The 22,362-nt window shown below is 36.1% G+C and overlaps 1 protein-coding gene and 1 long non-coding RNA gene across 2 annotated transcripts; one reads left to right on the forward strand and one right to left on the reverse strand.

Moving 5' to 3' along the window:
• Positions 1-6,711: 6,711 nt before the first annotated feature.
• On the reverse strand, positions 6,712-18,642 carry LOC123880372. The gene is made up of 5 exons (XM_045928482.1): positions 18,147-18,642; positions 12,248-12,412; positions 10,747-10,947; positions 8,681-8,857; positions 6,712-7,751 (listed from the first exon to the last, which is right to left on the reverse strand). Exons 1-5 carry the CDS (start codon positions 18,205-18,207, stop codon positions 7,495-7,497), a joined length of 861 nt encoding a protein of 286 aa, XP_045784438.1. The 5' UTR covers positions 18,208-18,642; the 3' UTR covers positions 6,712-7,494.
• Positions 18,643-18,770: 128 nt separating this feature from the next.
• LOC123880382 lies at positions 18,771-22,126 on the forward strand. Its single transcript, XR_006799224.1, has 3 exons — positions 18,771-19,115; positions 19,705-19,898; positions 21,037-22,126. It is a non-coding gene; the product is annotated as an uncharacterized LOC123880382 (long non-coding RNA).
• The last annotated feature ends 236 nt before the right edge of the window (positions 22,127-22,362 follow it).

Raw genomic sequence — 22,362 nt, forward strand, 5'->3', positions numbered from 1 at the left:
GTGCCGAGTAACACGTCCGAGCGTGAAGTGCTAGCTTTTAGCGACACTGCTTCGTGGTGGTAGTGGTAACTAGCCATGACCGATGCCTCACAAGTCACAACAAATAAAATAATTGAGAAATTATGGAATCCTAAATTACTTCAGCAGGTCCTCCCGTATCACACCACAGCGCTCACCACTCAGGGAAGTCGCCAAATTGCGGATTTATAGTATTTTTAACTCATGTTACAAAAATAGTTATTTAATTCGCACTAATGACAAATAAATGAGTCTATTTAGTTCGCATAATTATGTTTTTGTATAAGGTATTTAAAAAAAAATATTTTTGTAAATTTTTTCTTCCAATTAACCTATCTAATCATTATAGCACCCTAGTTACCAAATCAGTGATGTTAGATTTTATTTTAAAAGAAAAGTTTTTTATTTAAACAATTATAGATATACCTATTTACACAAATGTTGCTTTACTTATTTTTAGTTTGTTTGTTTTTATGCATGAGGAGGAAATATAAATCCATTTAGTCGTAGACCATTGTATAGATGTTATTGTATTTGAAGGAATAAACCATACGAAAAGATATAAATGTTTTTCATTGTGCCCTGGTGTTTTCACTTTTGGTCTATAATATAATATACACCACGGCAGCCTAGTGGTTAAGACGTCGGCGTCGTAGTCGGATTCCAGGGTTCATGCACCTCTAACTTTATGGAGCTACTTGCGTTTTAAGCAATTAAACATCACTTGATTTATTAGTAAAGAAAAACATCGTGAGGTAACCTGTACGGCTGAGATTTCTCCGTAGATAAAAGATGTGAGGCTGGAGAACCCGCACTGGGCCAGCGTGGTAGACAGCTGCTAACCCTAGTTCTGACCTCAAAAAAAAAGGGAACCCTTATATATACTTTCATTGTCCGTCTGTTTATCTATCAGTTGTTAAACTGTCACTTGGGCTTATTATTTCGTCAACAGTAGGTAAGTAAATCTGTTAATCTGTCACAACTTACCCGTCAATCTGGATCGTGATAATTGGGTTTTCCACAGTTGCTAAGCCGATTCTTATTTCCATGATCAAGGTCCACGAAGTTAATAAGTATCCTTAGTACGCGACTGGTTGAAATGGCAATCGGGAAGGAAACACCCCGCACATCCGCACAGCCCTCGCGCTAACCCCATGCGTGTGTGCGGGGCACCTCCCTGCCTCATACTTACCCCGATTGCCATCGCAACCTGTCGCGGACTATACAAGGTGCTTCCACACAGCATTTAAAAATGGTCGTAAACATTTTGCTAGGTGGTATCTACTTAAACATTTTATCGCAAAACAAAACATTTAAATGTCAGTTATTTATTAAGTTATTGAATGTTTCTCGTTATCAAATGGTTTTCTAATCTAACACAAATGGTGCCATCTGTCTTCAATACTCAGATTTGGAGTGGAGATGAGACGAGAAAGTAACCTACAAGTAGACAATAGTTTGGTTCGAATGATGGGGCATCCTAATCTAATACCTACTAGTATAAATAATAATATGATGGGATAACAGATGGTGCTATTTGCCATCTCATTTTTCAACAAGTGGTGTAAAATTTGCTTTATAGCAGGTACCTACAGTCATTTAATTTATTAGGTACGAGGGCGGCACTGAAAATTTCGGGAATCAAGGAAGTGACACAACATTACTATTTAAAAATGTATTTATTGCTTTTCGAAGTATTCTCCGCGAAAGACACATTTTTCCATACGATGGAACCAATCATTGAAGCAATCATTCCATTCGGAAGTTGAGGTCTCCAAAATGGCCGTTTTGTAGGCGTCCACAGCTTCTTCAGGTGATGAAAATCTCTGACCACGCAATGTATTCTTTATTTTAGGGAAAGTACAGAAATCATTAGGGTTTAGATCGGGGCTGTACGGTGGATGGTCTAATAATTCTATGTTTTCTTGCTCTAAAAACTCTTTTGTTCTGTGCGCGGTGTGAGAACTCGCATTGTCGTGATGGAGGATGATGCGGCGGTTGCAGTTCTCTTTACGGAGTTCAGAAACGACCTGTGGCAAACAAATGCTAGCATACCATTCTGCATTAACCGTTCTTTGTCCCTCAAGAGGAATAGTTGCAACATGGCCGGTTTTGGAGACAAACGTGGCCACCATTTTTTTTGCAACACTTCGTGAACGAACAATTTTTGTTGGCTTTAACTCATTTTCGAACACCCAAACTCGTGACTGGTTTTTTGTTTCGGGTTCGTACGCGTATATCCAGGATTCGTAACCTGATACGATGTTGTATGCAGCATTTGAGGATCCTGCGTGGAATCTTTCGAGAGTTCTGACGCACCAAGTAACGCGAGCCGCTTTTTGCTCTTCACAGAGCAAATGCGGTATCCATCGGGAAAACAACTTTTTTACACCTAATTGTTCATGCAAGATTATTTGTATTTGACTCATGCCAATGTCTAAAGTTGTCTGAATTTCGCGGTATGTCACATGTCATTCTTCCTCAATCAGCTTACGCACAGCATCAACGTTTTCTTGGGTGACTGCAGTTTTTGGACGACCTTGACGGGGATCATCACTAAGCTTGACACGTCCACGTTGAAATTCAGCAAACCAACGATACATTGTGGTTTTAGATGGGGCTTCATCACCAAATGCAGAAATCATCCGGTCAACACACGGTTTTTGTGTTAAACCACTTCGAAAGTCATAATAAATCATCGCTCTAGAATTTTCTCGAGTCAATTCCATTTTCTCAACGACTAAACAAGTTTGACAAGACCTTGTGACAACACCGAGAATCTTTTTTTAAATAAATAAATGGTATTCGATTTTTAAAATCAAGGAGTTTTCAATTAAAAAAAATTAATATGACAGGGACAGTGGAAATATTCCATTCCCGATACTTTTAGTGCAACGTACATAACCATTTTCATCGTAAAATGAGTCGGAAAGAAACTGTATTTGGGCGCCATTTTAGCGGCGCGAGCGGCAAAGACAATGATACCTATAGCAAAATGAAAATTCGGAAAGAGAATGTCGAAATGGTCGAAATCTATAAAATCACCAATTATCAAAACTCCCGGAAAACTTTCCGGGTAAAACTACCAAATGACTGGACTATTATTTACAAAATATAGAAAAATGAAAAGCCATAGATTCATAGACTTAAGTACCTATACCGAAGTATATAAATGCATAGACTTTATATATTTGTATATTACATTATTTATATCAAAGGAAAAACCCAAGCAAGCCCAAACTTTTATTATTTTGTGAAAAAATAATTTAGACGTCAATTTACAATCAAATCTATTAACCAATTATAATGCGGATAAGTGTACGAAAAAAAACTTAATGTCAAAAAATCGCAAACAATTGGAGAATACCAAGAGAATACGAATTCTAACATCATAAGGAAAAATAAAGAGAAATGCTTCGATTTCGTGGAGTTCGTCCCTTGATTTTCAGCGCCTTGCGCAGCCAGAATTCTCTCGATCGCCATCAAAGGAACGCAAATTTTTATCATTATGATGAACCAACACAACCTTTTGACAACTTACCCTTTAAAGTGAGAAGCAGGTAAAGACAACATTAAAGAGGGGTCTCTCCGTCACTCACTCCATACAAACGTAGTTCGTCTCTCATTGGAATACTAACGAATCATACTCAATGGAATTTCGTAGAAACGATCCGGGAACTAATATCTATGCCTGTGGTTTTCCAGATTTCCATTAAAATATTTGGTTTCAAAGTTACGCGGTCTTAAAAATTCACATACAAATCTTTGAGCCCCTGTAATTTTATATTTTTAGAAAAATATGTAAAAGAAACTAAGTACATATTTTTAGAAAATATGTAATTTTAAAACTACATATTTTTAGAAAAATCTAAAACACCACAGGCACAGATATTAGTTTCTAGAATGTGTCTGCAAAATTTCATGGACGTTGGTTGCTTAATATTCAAATGAAATTGGGACTACGATTGTATGGAGTAAGTGGCGGAGAGAGCCCTGTTGAGTATTAATAAAATTCTACCTAGATATGCAGCTGGCGTCGGTTAAAGAGGTTTTGACGAAATAGGGACCCGTGGACGTATAACATGACGTATTTTCGCACACTCTTGTGTAGTATCACCACCATCATGATGACGAGTTCGATTCCCGGCAGGGGTTTGGAATTTCATATTTTCTAAATCTCAGGTCTCGTCTCGTGGGAGGCTTCGGCCTTGGCTAGTTACCTACGCGCAAAGCCGTGCTGCCAAGCGATGTAGCGTTTCGGTACGATCCCGTGTAGAAACAGTTTATAAAAAACTGCCACATCTCTTCAGTGTCTATCTATCAGTTGGTCTGTCTATACTCCGTCGCGTCTGCCAAGACCCGTCAAGGAAATCAAAACATATGGGGTACTTACTTCCCTTGGCTTAGAACAAAGAAATTTGGCAGGTAGCAAATAGCGTAAATATATTATAACACAAGTAAAGGGAAAAATCCGTACCTCATAGTACCTAATCGTGTTTGTTTCAGATATGCGCTAACTTTGTCATTTTCAATTTTGTTCGGAGTGGGTTTGTGGGCACCCTTTATTATTGTATGGTACTCAATGGCCAAGAGAACTATGTAGGTGAATGATAAAGTAATAAAGAAAATGAAACTCAAAAAATAAGAGTGCGTCAATTTTCCTTTGTCCTATCGTGTCAACTCAGTAAGCTAGTTATACCTTATCCGCGGAATGAAGTAAGCGTATAGTATGTTACGTAATCCCATACAAAAAGAGAGAGAACGCTATAGTAACTTCATTCCGTGGATAAGTTAGTATAACGCTCTCTCTGTTACACGTCCCATACAAATGATTATATCCGAGAGAGTTAACTTCATTCCGTGGTTAGGTTTATAACAGCGTCACGTATTATTTAAAATATAGGTAAAAATACTAGCTGATGCCCGCGATTTCGTTCCCGTGGATATAGGTTTTTAAAAATCCCGTGGGAACTCATTGATTTTCCAGGATATAAAGTAGCCTGCGTGTTAACCCAGGGTATCTATCTCCATTCCAAATATCAGCCAAATCCGTCCAGTAGTTTTACGTGAAAGGGTAACAAATTAAGAGTAACAAACATACATCCATCCATAGGTAGGTACTAATAAGTACTTACAAACTTTCGCGTTAGTAATATCATCTTAGTAGTAGTAAGTATTTTGAGTAAATATTTGGTAGTTGAACGACCTATCCAGCTCATCTACTAACAGTATCTACTAATAGTATTCGATCTACTTCTGGTTTATTTTTAACCCCCGACCAAAAAAGAGGGGTGTTTGTTATAAGTTTGACGTGTGTATCTGTGTATCTGTCTGTGGCATCGTAGCTCCTAAACTAATGAAACGATTTAATTTATTTTTTTTTGTTTGAAAGCTGGCTTGACCGAGTGTTCTTAGCCATAATTCAAGAAAATCGGTTCAGCCGTTTGAAAGTTATCCGCTCTTTTCTAGTTATTACTGTAACCTTCACTTGTCGGGGGGTGTTATAAACTTTTAATATACACTTGTTGTATGGGATTACCTAACAGAGGGAGCGCTATACTACATTCCGTGGATAGGGTATAGTCATAGAAATAAAAATTCTTACTTATTTAATTAAATTAACTAGTATCTATCTAGAAGAATTATTAGGTACCTTCTTGCTAAATTCATCTACCTAGCACATACTTGAAGCAAATACCTAATCCCACTCTTCCCACTATCGCTATCCCACTTTGACTGTTGAGTAAGAGCGACAGATCGGATACCATCGGTATTCAACCTCTCGCTCTAATTTTTATTAATATTTTTTAAGTGGGATAGCGACAAGTAGTCTGTAATTGCTTCAAGTAGGTAAAAGTACTTAGGAGCACTTCATTCACTTTTAGCACTCGCAAAACTGTGCTTTTACTATCATTCGTGGTTGTATTAATACATTACGCCCGTCGCGTCGTTGTGGTCGCGTACCTTCTTTTTAACCCCCGACCCAAAAAGAGGGGTGTTATAAGTTTGACGTGTGTATCTGTGTATCTGTGTATCTGTCTGTGGCACCGTAGCGCCTAAGCTAATGAACCGATTTTAATTTAGTTTTTTTTGTTTGAAAGGTGGCTTGATCGAGAGTGTTCTTAGCTATAATCCAAGAAAAATTAGGTTCAGCCTTTTGAAAGTTATCAGCTCTTTTCTAGTTACTGTAACCTTCAACTGTCGGGGGTGTTATAAATTTTTAATTTACACTTGTTATACACAGGAAAGGCCTAACGCACATCCCTCCGCCAAGGAAAGCTCAAGTCAATCTCAATATCCTATACCTATAATTATTTTGATGAGAATGAAAACTTCCAATTTTATTTCAATTTTTTTATTAATTTAAGAGACATTGAAAGAAAACACTTAAGAATAAAATCGTAGAAAATATTTAGATACTACATAGGTGAATACCTGAATATTTTAAAATATTTTCTAAAGTATACTTATATCTAGATATTACTTAAATCTAATAAATTAGGATAAAAAAAATGATCCGACGGATTTGCCATGGCCGTAAATTTAACTGTGTAATTACTGTGGCAACTGGTTAAGTAAGCCATAATCATGGTGTTATGTAAAGAAACGAAAATAATTTTAAAAGTGAACAAAAATAATTTAATTGAATAACCAACGACAGTTTAAACACCTCGTGATTAAAATATTATATCTATACAAGATATAAATATAAATTTTAGATTGAGGTTCCACTTGAGGAGAGGGGAGAGGCGTTATTAAAATAATAATAATAATAAAATTATATTAATAAACGTGTTCTTTGTTGAAAATACATAATAAATATTATTTCTCTGTTTAGGGGTGAAAAGTCCTTATTATAGTCCGCCAGTGGTCCGCCGGATCAAATCCACCAATCAGTACTTAGTTAAATAACAAAAAATAAACTTTCTAAAGAGATCGATAGTGGCCAAAGCCACCAATTAGTAACAGCTATATAATATATTATATAATATTATATAACTTTCTAAAGAGATCAATTATTTATTTCGAGTTAAATAAACTCTAAATAAATAGTTTCTTATTGGTAAATTTACTAATTAGAAACTGTAATAAACTTGACAAAATCAAAAGTGTACGCTAGCTAAACTACTAGCGACTTAAAAAAAAAAATTCTAAATAAAAAAATAAAAAACGACTTCAATAACCACAAACAATAAAAAGTAAAAAAAAAAAACATTTAATTTATTACATAATAAATACACTACGTGTACAGGAGTTAATGTAGTTCTATATTAACATTTATTAGAGCCGGTGCCAATTAGCCGTACGAACCGTCCACGCTTCGTATTTTGTGACCCCAAATTGGCACCGACTCCAAAAATTTTAATATAGAACAACATTACCTCCTGTATACATAATATTAATAATAAATTAAATTATTTTTTACTTTTTAGTGTTGGTGCTGGTTAATGAAGTCGGTCTTATTTATTTTTTTGTTTAGGAGGCATGGTACTGGGCACGTCTGAGACGTTTGCTTACAGTGGGCTGGCGGTCTCTTAACCAGATAGGTTTCGGGATTACGGTGCCGGTCCAGATATTTATGACCTGGGTAAGAATCTCTAAGTATAAGCAGCTAACTCTGAACAGCCTTGCCAGCCGCTCCACCGCCTGGCGATACTCGGTGGGTGCTGACCTTGCGACCACCAGCCCGACACATCCCGCAGCAAGGTGCGCTGTGCGGACGCGCGGGTGACCTGCACACCAGAACTCAGCTTCTTTAGAGGCCCATATGCAAATCTATACTTCTATATCAATATTATAAAGAGGTAAAGTTTGTAAGTTTGTTTGTAGTAGGTACCGATTTTGAAAATTCTTTCACATTATTCCTGAGTGGCATGATTACGAGTATGTATTTTATTTTCAGGAAAAATTAAAGATCCATACGAAAATTGTAATAAGCTAACCGTGCTAAGCCGGGGCGGGTCGCTAGTTTAAAATTGGTGATAGGCGAGCCGATAGATAACGTAATCGGGAGGTCGGGGGTTCGATTCCGGTCGCGCACCTCTTACTTTTCGGAATTCTGTGCGTTTAAGCAAAGATAAATTCCTCATGAAATAGTTCAAACACATAAAAACAGAGATATAATTTCCTCAACAGCAGAAAATGATCGAGATTTAAATATCTAAATCTGAATTTAACATGCCACTCAGTCCATAAGCTAAAAAATTACGAGACCGGAATCTTTTTGGATGTGACATTGATTTTGTTTACAGTATAAATGTAGCCTAATATCACATGAACCATAATAACGAACCGATACACACCTCAGTCATCAAAATGGGCTTAGTAGTTTAGGTATATGACAGAACATACATAAATATCTACAAACATTGATAAGCAAGCCAAGCCAAGCAATTCAGCGTTTCGGTACGATGCAGTGTACTTAGAAAACCAAGGGTTGAAAAAAAAACTGCCATACCCCTTTCCAGGTTATCCCGGTTCCATCTTAGACTGCATCATCACTTACCAGGTGAGATTGCAGTCAAGGGCTAACTTGTACCTGAATTAAAAAAAAATACATACCTACTTAGTGCATTGTACATGATACGATACATAGGCTGCTAAAACCGTTCCTTTTAGCTATGCTGTAATCGGGTAAAAATGGAAGGTACGGAACGCTTACCATAATGAACGCGATGATACGCGGACACCCAGCGCACTTCAAACTCCAACTCTTTTCTTCGAAACTCGGCTAAACGCAGGATCTGGCGGAGTTCTGGCAGCGCCGAAGGCAGCAACACCACTTTAACGGCCAATAGCTCAGCCATCTCCGGGCTGGAGTATATCGGCACGTGGCAGTCTGGTAACAGAACAATATGAAGATAGGCAACTCTATTCATTGTTGAGGGGTCGTGACTCGTTTTTTTTAAATTCTATTAAGTACAACCCTTGAATGCGATCTAACTTGATATTATAAGTGTCCTCACTTCGGAACCCGGAACGTCCCAAACCTACAAGATCACAGCATATACGTGGGCGGTCCCAAAATGAATTGGCCTGATATAGTTCTAAGCAACATATCGATACATGTTATGTTACATCGGACAGTACGTTTATCGTGTTACTTTATATACTAACATGCATCGACATGAAAAGCGTAGTCTCAGCTCAGCAGTGGTTTGAACATCAAGATTCGCGTGTTTTTTGGAAATGTCGAAAACCGAATATCGAAGCGTCACAAGTTTCTGTTTAAAGAAGACTTATCTCCCGCCCAAATAAAAGAACGATTAGATGATGTGTACAAGGAGTCTTTCCCCTCGTATAGCACAGTAAAAAACTGGGTGAAAGAGTTTCGCTTCGGGAGAGAAACGGTCGAAGACTTCGGCCATGACGGTCGACCGGTGGAAGTGCTCTCTTCTGAAACTATTGCTGTAATCGAAGAGGAGGTTTTAAGTGACCGCCGTTTGAAGATTAGAGTAATTGCAGCTAGACTTAGGCTCTCTAAAAGTACCATCCATCGTGCAATCCATGACCATCTTCGTATGAAAAAAGTTAGTGCAAGATGAGTTCCGAAACTTCTTTCAGCTGTCCAAAGACAGGAGCGAGTGCGCTGTGCAACCGAGTTTTTAGGTCTTTGTGACGAAACCCAAAGAATGTAATCGAGCGGCTAGTTACTGGTGATGAAACTATGGTCTTATATCATGATCCAGAAAGCAAGCGCGAGTCAATGGAATGGTGTTACAAGGGTGAAAAGCCATCTAGAAAGGCAAAGGTGCAAAAATCCGACAAAAATGTCTTGTGTACAATCTATTGGGATTCTCAAGGGATTTTGATGGTAGAATTTAAAAAACGTAATATAATCGTAAACGGCGAATATTATGCTTCATTACTATATAAACTGCGAGACACGATTAAGGAGAAGCGCAGAGGCAAGTTGTCTTAAAGCGTCCTGTTGCTCCACGACAACGCACCCGTTCACACTGCCGGTGTTCCGAAGGCTGCAGTTTGTGAATGCGGGTTCACGGAACTGGAACATCCACCGTATAGTCCAGGCCTGGCCCCATCAGACTATTATTTGTTCCCAAATTTAAAGCGGGGCTTAAGAGGAAGGAAATTTTCAAACGATGAAGAGTTGCAGGCGGCCGTTTTTAGTCATTTTGAAGACAAAGATTGAAGTCACTTTTATGAAGGTTTAGAGGTGTTAATTCTCAGATGTCAAAATTGTTTTTATATTAGTGGAGATTACATATAAAAATAAAATTGGTTTCATTTCATTTTGTTGACTATTTCATAGCTAGGCCAATTCATTATGGGACCGCCTAGGTATAACCACTGCGCCAGGGAGGTCGTCAAATAATGGTTTCTTTTTCCTTGGGATTTAAGCGATGGGTTCTCGAATCCTTCCGCATACGACTCGGCTAAGAATTCTATTTCAGATATCAGTGGTAATAACCGGAATTGAGGTTCAAAATGTTGAATTCTCATAATGTTGAATTTGCAAAATGCTGAGTCCTAAAATGACATGAGAATTCAACATTTTGAACCTGAATGATAACCGGGACCGATGGCTTTATGTTCTCTCCTAGACAAGGACGACCCAAAATGGACAACCCATTGGGCTATCGACTGACCAGCGTGATCATTTGATATGCGCACAACCAGATCACACATCCTTCCAAATACACTCGACGAACATTGATGTTCGTCGACTCATGTAAGTACCTACAAGCAGTAGCAAAAATAAATTACCTATAATTTCAAATATATTTCTTTCTGTTAGGATAACATCCTGTACGGTGACCTGCCATCCAAGACTGTTCAGGTACTTCTGTATATGTGAAGGGCGAATAGGAGCAGCGGATTGCAGCGATTTAACTGCTAGCATGAAGCAGCACGATAAAATTAACAGCACCTGCGATTTCATCGAATCCAAAGCAATGTCTATATCGTCTGGAAACAAAATTATTTGAGAGCTTTCGCATTAAAAGCAGGTTCCCGTACGTAACGTACTCGTAGGTAACGTATCTTAAGTAGGTGGGTACAATTAAATCGGACACAATTTACATTAAGCGTTTGTAAAAAATACCTAAAACTTCTCGCAGAATAAGTCTATCGATTAGTAAAAACCGAAAGAAAATTCCTACAGTGGGAAGTGGGTGGGTATAGTGAGTCCTTTTCTCCTTTCTCCAAGGGTTTTCTGGAAGATATCGCCATTAGCGATAAGACCGCCTTTGCATGCTATGAAGTGGTGTGCTATTCCTAGTCTTTCGTTTTTCTTCCCTGTATTCTTTTATTTGTAAAAAGCTAATAAACATTTTAAAATAAAATTAATAAAGATATACAGTGTGTTTTTTTTAACTGGGAGTATGTTTTTAACTAAGCATAGCATATTTTAGTACAGTGGGGCCACTGAAAATTGTGAAGTAAAAAAACAAATAAAAAATAAAACCGACTTCAAAAACCCCAAACACTAAGAAATAAAAAATAATTTTAGTTTCTACACGTGTAAATGATGTATGCATGAAGTCGGGCGAGCTTCACTTAGATTTCTGATTTCTTTTATTATGCTTATGCACACATTCTTATGCCACGAAAGGTGTTCTAAATACTTGTATAATAATTATATGGCAAGGTGAGATGTCATATTGATCATTTATTGAACTATTAGAGTTACTAGGTTACCTACCTACCTACCAGTTGCTTACAAATTGTATCAAAAAACATTTACTTAAAGCCCAACTTCTGCTGTCTGTTTTTTCTTTCCATACAATGAAATTCATTGATTTTTATGGACAACCCACGCTTGACCAAAAAATTTACTATGCCAAAATTGTTTTCACAAAAAAAAAGAGATGAAGTTTCCTGAGACAGTTTCGCTGTATCTCCTATCGTTTTGGATTTCCCCAAACTGTCCCAGTTAAAAAAACACGCTGTATAATATTATGTGGGTTACAAGACCGTAGCGTATGGAAGTCCTAAAAAGACCAATCAAACTAATATTATAAAGGCGAAAGTTTGTGTGTTGTGTATGTGTGTGTGTGTGTGTGTGTGTATGTTTGTTACTCCTTCACGCAAAAACTACTTTTGGCTAAACTACTTTTGGATTTGGCTGAAATTTGGGATGGAGATAGATAATATTATCCTGGATTAGCCCGAAAAATCAAAGAGTTCCCACGGGATTTCGAAAAACCTAAATCCACGCGGGCGCAGTCGCGGGCATCGGCTAGTGTTTAGTAATAATGACACTTACCGTATAGACCGTGCCATAGAGCACCTGCAAACAGCCGTTCATATATGCGCACCGTTTGGGACATGGCACGCAGACTGTTATAACGGAATTCTTTGCAGAGGGACCAGATTGCAGAACGGCCTACTACTCCCAATGTGGTATCCCCCAATATTTGGCTATCGCGCGCTACAAATAAAATGTAGGTACACTAATACAAGTGTGTTTCTTGACGACCCCGAAAGGGCGTTTATGCACTCATTCGCATTCAATTCGTTTTCGCGATTCGTGAAAATACGAAGTGTCCGTTATACAACACGTAATACGCATGTGCACTCATTTGTATTTTTGCGATTCGCATTTTCACGCATCCGTCAAAATACGAATCGAATGAATGCACACGCGTAAGTAGGTACGTACGTTTGTATGACAGACACTTCGGATCGTATGTTTAGTTTATATTTTTATATGCGTGAAATAAATATATTTTTATATGAGTGATTTTTTCACATTGAGTCGTATTTTCACGAAAACGATCCGAATACGAACGAGTGCATAAACGCTCTTACGGGGTGAAACTAGACCAGCTGTTTACAGCTATAAACAAAAAATAGAAAAAAATTGAGACCCTCACTTTTTTTGATGTAACATCCGTCAGGCTAATTTTTTTCGCATAAAGTATAGTCTATGTCACCCGGGCCATTACACAGAATCGATTGACACCTCATTCATCAAAATCGGCCCAGTAGTTTAGGCGCTACGGTGGAACACACATAATCTGGATTCAAACATACACACATGCCCACATACACACCTACATACATACATACATACATAGACGGCTAAAATCATTATCCTTCCTTTCGGCTTTGCCGTAGTCGGGTAAAAATTAATAGTAGGTAGGTATAGTAGTAATAAGAAAATGATCAAGACTGCCCTGCGTCTGTCTGTCCGTTCGTCCATCTGTCCGTCGTATTTAAATAAAAGTCTATATTACAGCATATAAAACACCCAAAATGAAATTTACACTTTTATGTACTTGAACAAAATTTTTGAAATAAGAGGTTACGACAATTTTATTATTGGAAATCAGAACCATATGGGTTTCCATTGATATAAATGACCATTTAACTTTAACTTTAACCATTTTCGACCAAAAAGTCGGTGCCATGTCGGTGCATGTCGTTTGTTCAATGACCGGGTCCATATTATGAAGTAAGTAATATATTATAAAAATAATTAGTCAATGGTAGTTTCGATATCAATCATACATCAATCGTCAAAATCATGTCAGAATATTTATTGGGCGATTGGATAAAATCATCATTATTCTAAGGTATAATCATGGGATAATCAGAGAAGGCCGGTCACATACCTACAGTCGGAATTCCGTTTGGAAATTTCGATTCGAAATGTCGATTTGGGATATCGAACGCAGTAAATACATACAAATCTATGGACCAACCACATCTGCGTTGATGTTTATGCGATGGTAATGAAGCAATATTTCATTTTCAAAAAAGAACGTATTTCTTCATCTCATTAATCAAGTAAACAGAATTAATAACGGAAATATTGCAAACTTTAACAAAAATATTATTCCAGACATATCATCACCTATAAATTTTACTTGAAATGTATAAAATCATCGTGCTGCGAGAGCATATTATCACGAAAACAAATGTTTGGTGATAGAACAGTATGAGCGAAAACATGATTATTTTAATTTGCATAGAAATGGCAGACCTGCGAAGAGTGTCGTATATAAACAGTTTAGTTGATGATAAAGTTAAACCAATTTTGGACACTGAAGTCAAAAAGAATTTGTAAAACTATATATACAAAACAATATGTTCGCAGACACATGTCAAGGAATCATTGCAACATCTTGGGAATGTTAAGAAATGCAATGAATACCGCACTATCAGCCTCATGAGTCATGTTCCAAAGATGTTTCTACTTATCAGCTCTTAAGGGATTAGAAATAAATGTGACAACTACTTCAATGAGAGTCAGTTTGGATTTAGATTTGGTGTTGGAACATGAGAAGCATTATTTGCTATAAACGTACTAGTCCAAAAATATAGAGACATGCAAACTGATGTATGAATTTCCTTCATTGATTATGAGAAAGTCTTTGACCGTGTGCAACAAGTGGTACTTATTCGTCGTTTGCAGGATGTTGAACTCGTTTGCATGAAAGGGTTCTTTATATAATCCCATCCTCGTCGCCACTGAAATATACAAGAAGTAAATAACCATGGTCATTTCGATACGCCATTTTATTCGAAGACACGTCAAACCGTCGAAACAAAAGCCTAATATAATTATTGACATACACCATCGACAATTTATATTATACAAAGCTAGCCCTTGACGTCAATTGTTGAGGTTTTGACGAATACATAACATCTTTTATTACTATAGGAGTAGTAAGTTCACAAGGAGCACATTATTTTTCCTGTGGATGATTTTCTTCTAAATCCCTTGTTATCTTAAACAGTATTTCTCAATCAGCTTACTTCTTTTTATTTTTTCTATATGTTTTTTTTTAATTCACGTAACTTTTTTCGCTGTACTCTTTGTTGTCTTGGAGTCAAAAATAATCCGTAGAGTTAAGCAAGGATGTCTTCCTCACCACTGTTATTTATCTTGCTTATCGACGAAGTTATGCGTCGTTTCACGAATAGTCCGAGAGGGATAGGTATATCATGGAGCAGTAGGCAACTTGAAGACCTTGACTATGTGGATGACCTGGTTCTCATATCAGATCGACTTGAATACATTAAGGGGCATGAGACGGGTCTGCCCGCGAAATTCAAATTTAATTTGGTTTTTCCGCAATTTGTAAACTAATACGACAACGTAGGCTTATGATATTTTAATTGTGACAATAGCAGTAACATCCTCACAAGTTTATATAAAAATCTTTACTTGAAAGGGTCCAGTTTAAGAAATTAATTCTAAATAGTATCGACTATTCTCACAAATTAGTGAGAATAGTCGATACTAGAATTAATTTCTAGTCTGCCGATTACCACAAAGAAAACAGTGGAGATGAGGATAAGTTCTACTGCTTCAGAACCATTTTATTTAGAATACAAACCAATTAACCGAGTGGAGGAGTTCTGTAACCTCAGTAGCATCATTTCTCCTAGCGGCGGTGCCGAGGCTGATGTCGATAACTGGATTATAAAAGCTAAAGCTCTCTCTGTTTGAATAGTTTGTAAATTCAGTCTTCTTATACAGGTGTGAAACGTGAAAATAGCTATATCGCTAATCCACAGAATTCAGGTTTTCCACAATAAGTGTTTCAGTGTTATTCCCCGCATTTTCTGGCTTAACACGATCAGAAATGAGGACTTGTGGTACAAATGCCAGCAACTCAAAGAAATAGCTTTGAATGCGATTGCGATTGGCCGGGCATATTTTGCGAAGAGAGGAAGAAAACGCTGCTCAAGCGGCGTTTATTGAAACCTGTCTGCCTGACAGCCTGGCGGTCAAATAAGACCTGGTCTACCAACCAACTCCTAGGAGTTGGTTGGTCTAGAGGTCTGCTTCAATGGGCCTCCTCTAGAGGAGGCCCATTGAAGCAGACCTTAAAAGAGTGGAATTCTCGTGGAACCATGTCAAAGCAGCAACCAAAGGTAGGGACCAATACATAGAAAATAACTGCTGCAGCCCTAATATCCAAGAAGGAATGAAAGGACTCCATCATTCTTCTTTACTTTAGTTCTTCGTTTTTTGTGTTTTTAGCCTGCGCTAAATTTTTTTCGCGCGTTTTTGACTATTTCTTTTCACTATGGTAGTTTCTAAAATCGATATATGATGGTTATTTTTAATATTGAAATACCACGAGGTGCAATAATTTTGAGTAGTTATTTCTAAATTGCTTGGAACAATATGGGCTACTAATTCAACTGATTAGTTAAAGAATTACTGAAGATTAATATTTTGTCACGTGATTTAATGTCAAAGGATATGAAGAAAATTACACAATTTTGGTATAACAATATTTCCTGAAAAAATCATCACCTCCTTCAATTCAACATCATTACCTTCAATCTTAAAACGGAAGGTAAATTACGGTAATGATAGTAACGGTAGGGAGGTTTGGCAGTTTTAATTTTCTAACGTCGTATTTTAAAATGCAAAATATATGAACATCAAACTACATACTTATGTTGTTATTAGTACATGAAAGAAAATAAAATTATTAAGAAAAACTAATTATTTGTCCTAAAATGATGTTGAAGGTAAAGAGTGAAAAGTCGTGCCAAACACCAGTTTTGGCACCAAAAGCGTAAATATTTTTTTTTCTACAAGTGCACGGCCACTTTCCGCAACATGCCAAGATAGACTGATTATGGCTTAGTACGGGGCAGGGGAGAACGGAAGGCAATATGTATACTAGAAGGATATTTTGGAGGTGCCATCTCAGTTGCAGGTAATGACTTTTTTTCTGTGCCAAACATTTGTTATTTTTTTATGACGTAATTAAATGATTCGTACGTGTAAAAATGCATTTTTTGCTTCTCAGGATGTATATAATAATATGTGAAAAACTCGAGCTCGTTTAAAACCGTCTTCTTTGAAAATCATAGCGATTTTTCCTGAGACTCCTGTTTTACCCGCAGAAGGAGGTGAGTTTTTAATATCAAAAATATTATTTCTGAAGTAACCTTTGTAGTTACAATTTTGAATTTTGGGGCACCCGTAGCTGAATATACAAGAGTTCTTTTGTAATGCAATTCTCATCTGTAACTTCATTCGTTATTTTTTTATTTGACCTGATATGTGATTTGCGCCAAATTTGAGAATCACCGATACATACAGTAGTTTTCCGTTCGATTTTTTTTTTCGATTCGAAATTCCGCATTGAAGCTTGTGCGTTCGGAATCCCGTACGAAAAATAGCCATTCCGAACGCAACCCTTCCATACATTTTGTAGGAGTTGCATCACACATTCGTTATTTCTGTACGACGGATCACGGAACGTAAGTCAGTGTGCGACGCACGACGACTGAAGCAAGAGGGTGTATTTTTTGAGGTTAGCTCCTGCGCACATATATGTACGCGTACCATGACCGAAACTGAACACTTGAGTCTTGACTCTTGATACTAGCTGTGGAAGGTTACCCATGCTTATGGGACACAAACCACGAAGATTATCACAATAGAGATCTTAAGGACCTAGCCTGGCAAAGCATCGCTAACGAAATTTACAGCGATTATGATCTCTTTTTGTAATCTTTCCTCTTATTTTTTTTAATAATTCGTCGAAACTCTAAAGAGTTGACAGACATGCGATAAAATTCAAAAAATTCTGTGGATTATCCCGTAATTTAGACCTTTTTATGTAATACTGTCTCTCTTGCAATCTTTAACGGCGACGTTTTGTTTTCTTCTTAGCAAGATATAGCAACAATGCAATCGCGATCAAAAAATCGTCCTCCATATTCCCCAAGGAACATACTACTCTCTAACGAGGATATTCCCTGACAATGTCTACTCAAGAGCTGGCGTCTCGCCTTGTTATTCCGAACGGAAATAAAAACGTTAAAATATGTGTGTGATGTTTTTACGGAATTCCGAACCGAAATTTCCAAACGGAATTCCGACTGTATGTGACCGGCCTATAGAATAATAATTTATTGCTATTGTATAATTTTAAAATGTATATCAAATAAAGTTATATCAACCACAATCCTCCATTTTGATATAAATACAATCGGTACGTCTTAGTTACTAGTTAGATACATACCTACCTACATAAGCAAGAACTTTTTAGAGACATGCTTCCAACCTACTTAAAGAGCACGAATCAGTATAATTCATGATTATTTAGGTTGGATAGATTAATTGTAACTTCTACAACAGTAAATAGATGATAAAAAAACATTAAATTACAAAAATTACTTACTTTCTATTAAAACGTCCTGGCGTAGAATTGCTAACCACTCTGGTTCTTCCATTAGTTCCATGGTAATAAACCTATATGGTTTTTATTCACTTCAATTAACTCACAAAATTAAAATCACTTATGTTATTATTATATAAAATAAGAATAACAAACAATGAAATAATTTAACACTTTAATAATATAATAAATCAATTTGATAAATAAAAGAGAGTCAGTCGAACTTAGCAGCAAATTGACAATGCAAGAAAAAAATTTAAAATACGTTAAAAGGTGGTGGGGCGCGTCATGTCAAATTCAAAATAGAAAATAGACAAGCTCTACCTATTTAGTTTTTTTTTTTATCCCCTTCAGCCTTCAGGAAAAGCAAAGGTCGTGGACCATGCAGCCACGTACCTATTTAGGCATTTCGTTCTAACTACCTACATATTTACTGGCATTAAATTAATACTGGTAGTGAATTAGAAATTGTAATTCTTTGTGGCACAGTATATTAAAACTGTCTGATACATTTTTTTACATAATGAAAATTCAAGCAGTGAACGTGAAACTTCAGAAAACTGAAAATTTGTCTATGACTTTGCATTTGAATCAGCCAATAGGAAGCCATTATTTCGAATATATGTCCACATGTCAAAGAAAAATAAATATGGCTGTTTGTTAATTATTTTCTATGTATTTTCTTCATTATTCATTTTTCTCATGAAGATTATGATTCCCTACAGGTTACAGTTACTTTTTATTTACGCTTAGTATTGTGCTTAAATGTGATCTCAGTGCAATCATTTATTGCCTAAAGATACCTAAATTCAGCGATGTAAATGCCTAAATTGAACTAACTTCGAGTGAGAGTTCAGAGGCAGTGTTCTGTGTTGTTTCTGGGCGTAAAAACACGTCCAATTTACTCAAAGTGTGATTTACAAACACAACAATAAACTGCAAGTAGATGTGCATTTCTCCGCAAAAATTCCCGTAAGTATAACCTAAATACTTAAAATCTTAAGTACCTATTAAGATTTGCGAACTTCTTTTTTTACCTAGCTATGTATGTTAATAAAACGCAGATTAAGGAAAGATGGAATTCCTATCCTATACCACAGAGTACCTACTTACTTTTTACATACAGGTCCCACTGATGGATGAGCCTCTCCCATTTATAGCTTCTGAAATAAGTAAAGAAAATTCAAAACCTGATTTTAATGTGTAAACTAATTCTGCATCTTAAATGTAGGTAGTACATCTACATAATATAAGTATACTGACTCAAAATCAGTCAATATTAAAGCCAGCACCAATAGTTACTCAACTAATTCCTCTTCTGTCTTATTCCATGCTTTCTGATGTTTATCTGCCTTACAGAGAACTACAGTACAAAATTATATTCTAGGTGTCATAAGCCCTAAAGTCAGATTTATCTTCTAGACTTTGGTAAGGTAACAATGAGACTACTTGCAGGAAATTTAATGTTCAAAATGAAGTTCCATATTAAATATTTTCATTATGTTAGACAGAAATAAGTTTAGTTTATACCAAATAAAAACGTTTTTGCAATAATTTCCAGAAGGAGTTGACCACTGGAACCCAACGTGCTCTGCTCTATGGTACTTCATCGTATGGCTATGTGCTTCATATGGCGCACGGAGTTTGAGAGCCACACAATTGACTGACAAAGGTTTAGGCCATAGTCCACCATGCTGCCCAAGTGCTGATTGGCAGACTTCACTCACCTTTGAGAACAATATGGTGAACTCACAGGTACCTAATCATGTTTCCTCATTATGTATTTCTTAACAGTTAAAGCAAGTGATGTTTAATTACTTATGATGCATATATTACAAAAAAATCTGAAAAGTTAGAGGTGTCTGCATCTATCCTCAGACCCTTTGAATAAGAGGTAGTAATTTTAATCACTAGGCTATCTACTTACTATCACTTATTATTGCATTACAAATTTAAAAAAAATCAGTATCCACTTAAATTTTTCCTGTTTATTTATTCATATGCACTACTTATTAAGAATACATTAGTCCTTTTTTAGGTCTGATAGTTAGGAAGGAGTAAACTACAGTGTTCACGTAGTCCATTAAATTTTCCAGTAATTTGGATAAAACTGCTCAAAACTTATTATTAATATATTTGGACACAACTAAATACAAAATACATAGTAAAAAGTTTATATTGTACATTTAAAGTTAAAAATATTCAACTTTTCTCTTATGTTGGGAAATATCTTCTCGTTTTAAAAGCCAGCTTACAGTTCCCAATAGCTACTTCTCAACGACCTTGAAATTGTTCCTCAAATAACTTCACACCATGATGAAACTATTGTTCTCCTTGTTCATAACTCAATGCTCTCTCTCAGATTTAATAAAAAATAAAGAGAAGTGGGAATGAAGAAATGAATTTTTAACAACATTGGGTAACCTATCTATTTGTATGCTCTTTACAATAGAAGTTCTTCATTCTCGGCTCAATGATTTCCTAAAAAACCTTTTATCTTGATGTACTCATGTGACTTGTGTGCTCATTTTTATTACAACTTGAAATAGTTGTAATACAAGTGTAGTTGTAAAAATTTATAACACCCCCGACAAGTGAAGGTTACAGTAATTAGAAAAGAGCTGATAACTTTCAAACGGCTAAACCGATTTTCTTGAATTTTAGCTAAGAACACTCTTGATCAAGCCACCTTTCAAACCGAAAAAAAAAACTAAATTAAAATTGGTTCAATAGTTTAGGAGCTACGATGCCACAGACAGATACACAGATACACACGTCAAACTTATAACACCCCTCTTTTTAGGTTTGGGGTCAAAAATAAAAACACATGTACCTACCAGCATTGACCCTTTTATTTTCAATTTTAATCATATTGTAACTTTTAACGTTACAGGTCAAAGCTGCACAAGTCTTCAGCAAACAGGTATCTGCGACCTTCACAAATAAGATGGGGGCATATGAAGAGCTGCAATTAGTACATAACCACTACATTGTTTTCTATCTGTTAACATTGATAGTGGCTTCTTCACTGCTGAGATCACCTTTTTCATAAACAATTTGTTTGACAGCATGCCTGTGCCTGTTATACTAGAGGCGAAATATCACATGCTTTATCCTTGAATTCAACTCATTTAGAGTAACTCATTAAGAGTATGGAAATAATGCATTGAAGAAACTATCATCATAATAGATAGAATCATTGAAGAAACTATAATCATTTTAAGACGCTTGAGGTTCAAGAGAAATTAAGCCAATCTCATTACAAAATTTTATTCATGACATAAAAACAGTTAAGCATCTTTGGTCAAACTAAAAAAAAAGCTAAACCAGGACCCCGGGATTTGTAGTATCACTATTTTTTGCAGTATTATTATCATAATTGTAGTTAGTTTTAACTTTTAATTTTTATCCCCTTCAGGAAGCCATTATTGTAGTTATTTATTGATTGCCATTCATTTATCACAAATGTACTGAGAAGGGATGTCCATTTTTAAAAATGATGTTATTGTTTGTTATATCGATTATCTAGGTCTACAATATAGATTTTTTTAATTTGAGTTTTGTTACTCTGAATTGTTTATTATTATTTTTAGAGCCTATTTTTACTGTGAATAATATTATCTTTATTTTTACCGCATTTATGATTTTTTAACCTTCTCAAATACGGAGAAATTAATAACACGTTTTAATGTAGGTACTTACATAATTCGAAGAAAAATAGTCTTATCCAACCTGAACTCAAAATATATTATTATCGAACTAAAATTATAGTCGTTTCCCTTTATTTATTCCCCCTGCAATAAGGCTGAAGTACCTGGAACCACCACCTTAAGCCAGGAATATACCTGTTGGTGAGAAGAGAAAGAGAGGTCGGCCAGCTAAATCTAAAAAAGCTTTGTTGATTCAATACTTTTTTCTTTTGTTAGTTTTTTATAAATTTTCTGTGATTGACTGATTATAACTATTGTGTTCCATAAAGTGTGCTTATTGCGTTCACATTATTCACACACACTATTCTCATAAATTAGTCTATACTTTAATTAATTTCTTAAACGGGACCTTTTCAAGTAAAGATTTTTATATAAACCTGTGAGGATAATACTGTCATTGTCGCAATTGAAAATGCTATAAGCCTACGTTATCGTATTAGTTTAAAAAATGCGAAAAACCAAATTAAATTTGAATTTCGCGGGCAGCCCCGTCGCTTTTTTTTTCCTCT

Source organism: Maniola jurtina, chromosome Z (genome assembly GCF_905333055.1).
Source record: "Maniola jurtina chromosome Z, ilManJurt1.1, whole genome shotgun sequence".
NCBI classification, from domain to species: domain Eukaryota; kingdom Metazoa; phylum Arthropoda; class Insecta; order Lepidoptera; family Nymphalidae; genus Maniola; species Maniola jurtina.

Excerpts from the sequence above, each read along its gene's own strand:
- LOC123880372 (XM_045928482.1), bottom strand. The coding sequence starts at position 18,207 with ATGGAACTAATGGAAGAACCAGAGTGGTTAGCAATTCTACGCCAGGAC. Across the intron at positions 10,948-12,247 it reads TCTATGGCACGGTCTATACG|ACGATATAGACATTGCTTTG; the intron begins GTAAGTGTCATT and ends TTTTGTTTCCAG. Across the intron at positions 8,858-10,746 it reads AAATATATTTGAAATTATAG|ACTGCCACGTGCCGATATAC; the intron begins GTAATTTATTTT and ends TTCTGTTACCAG.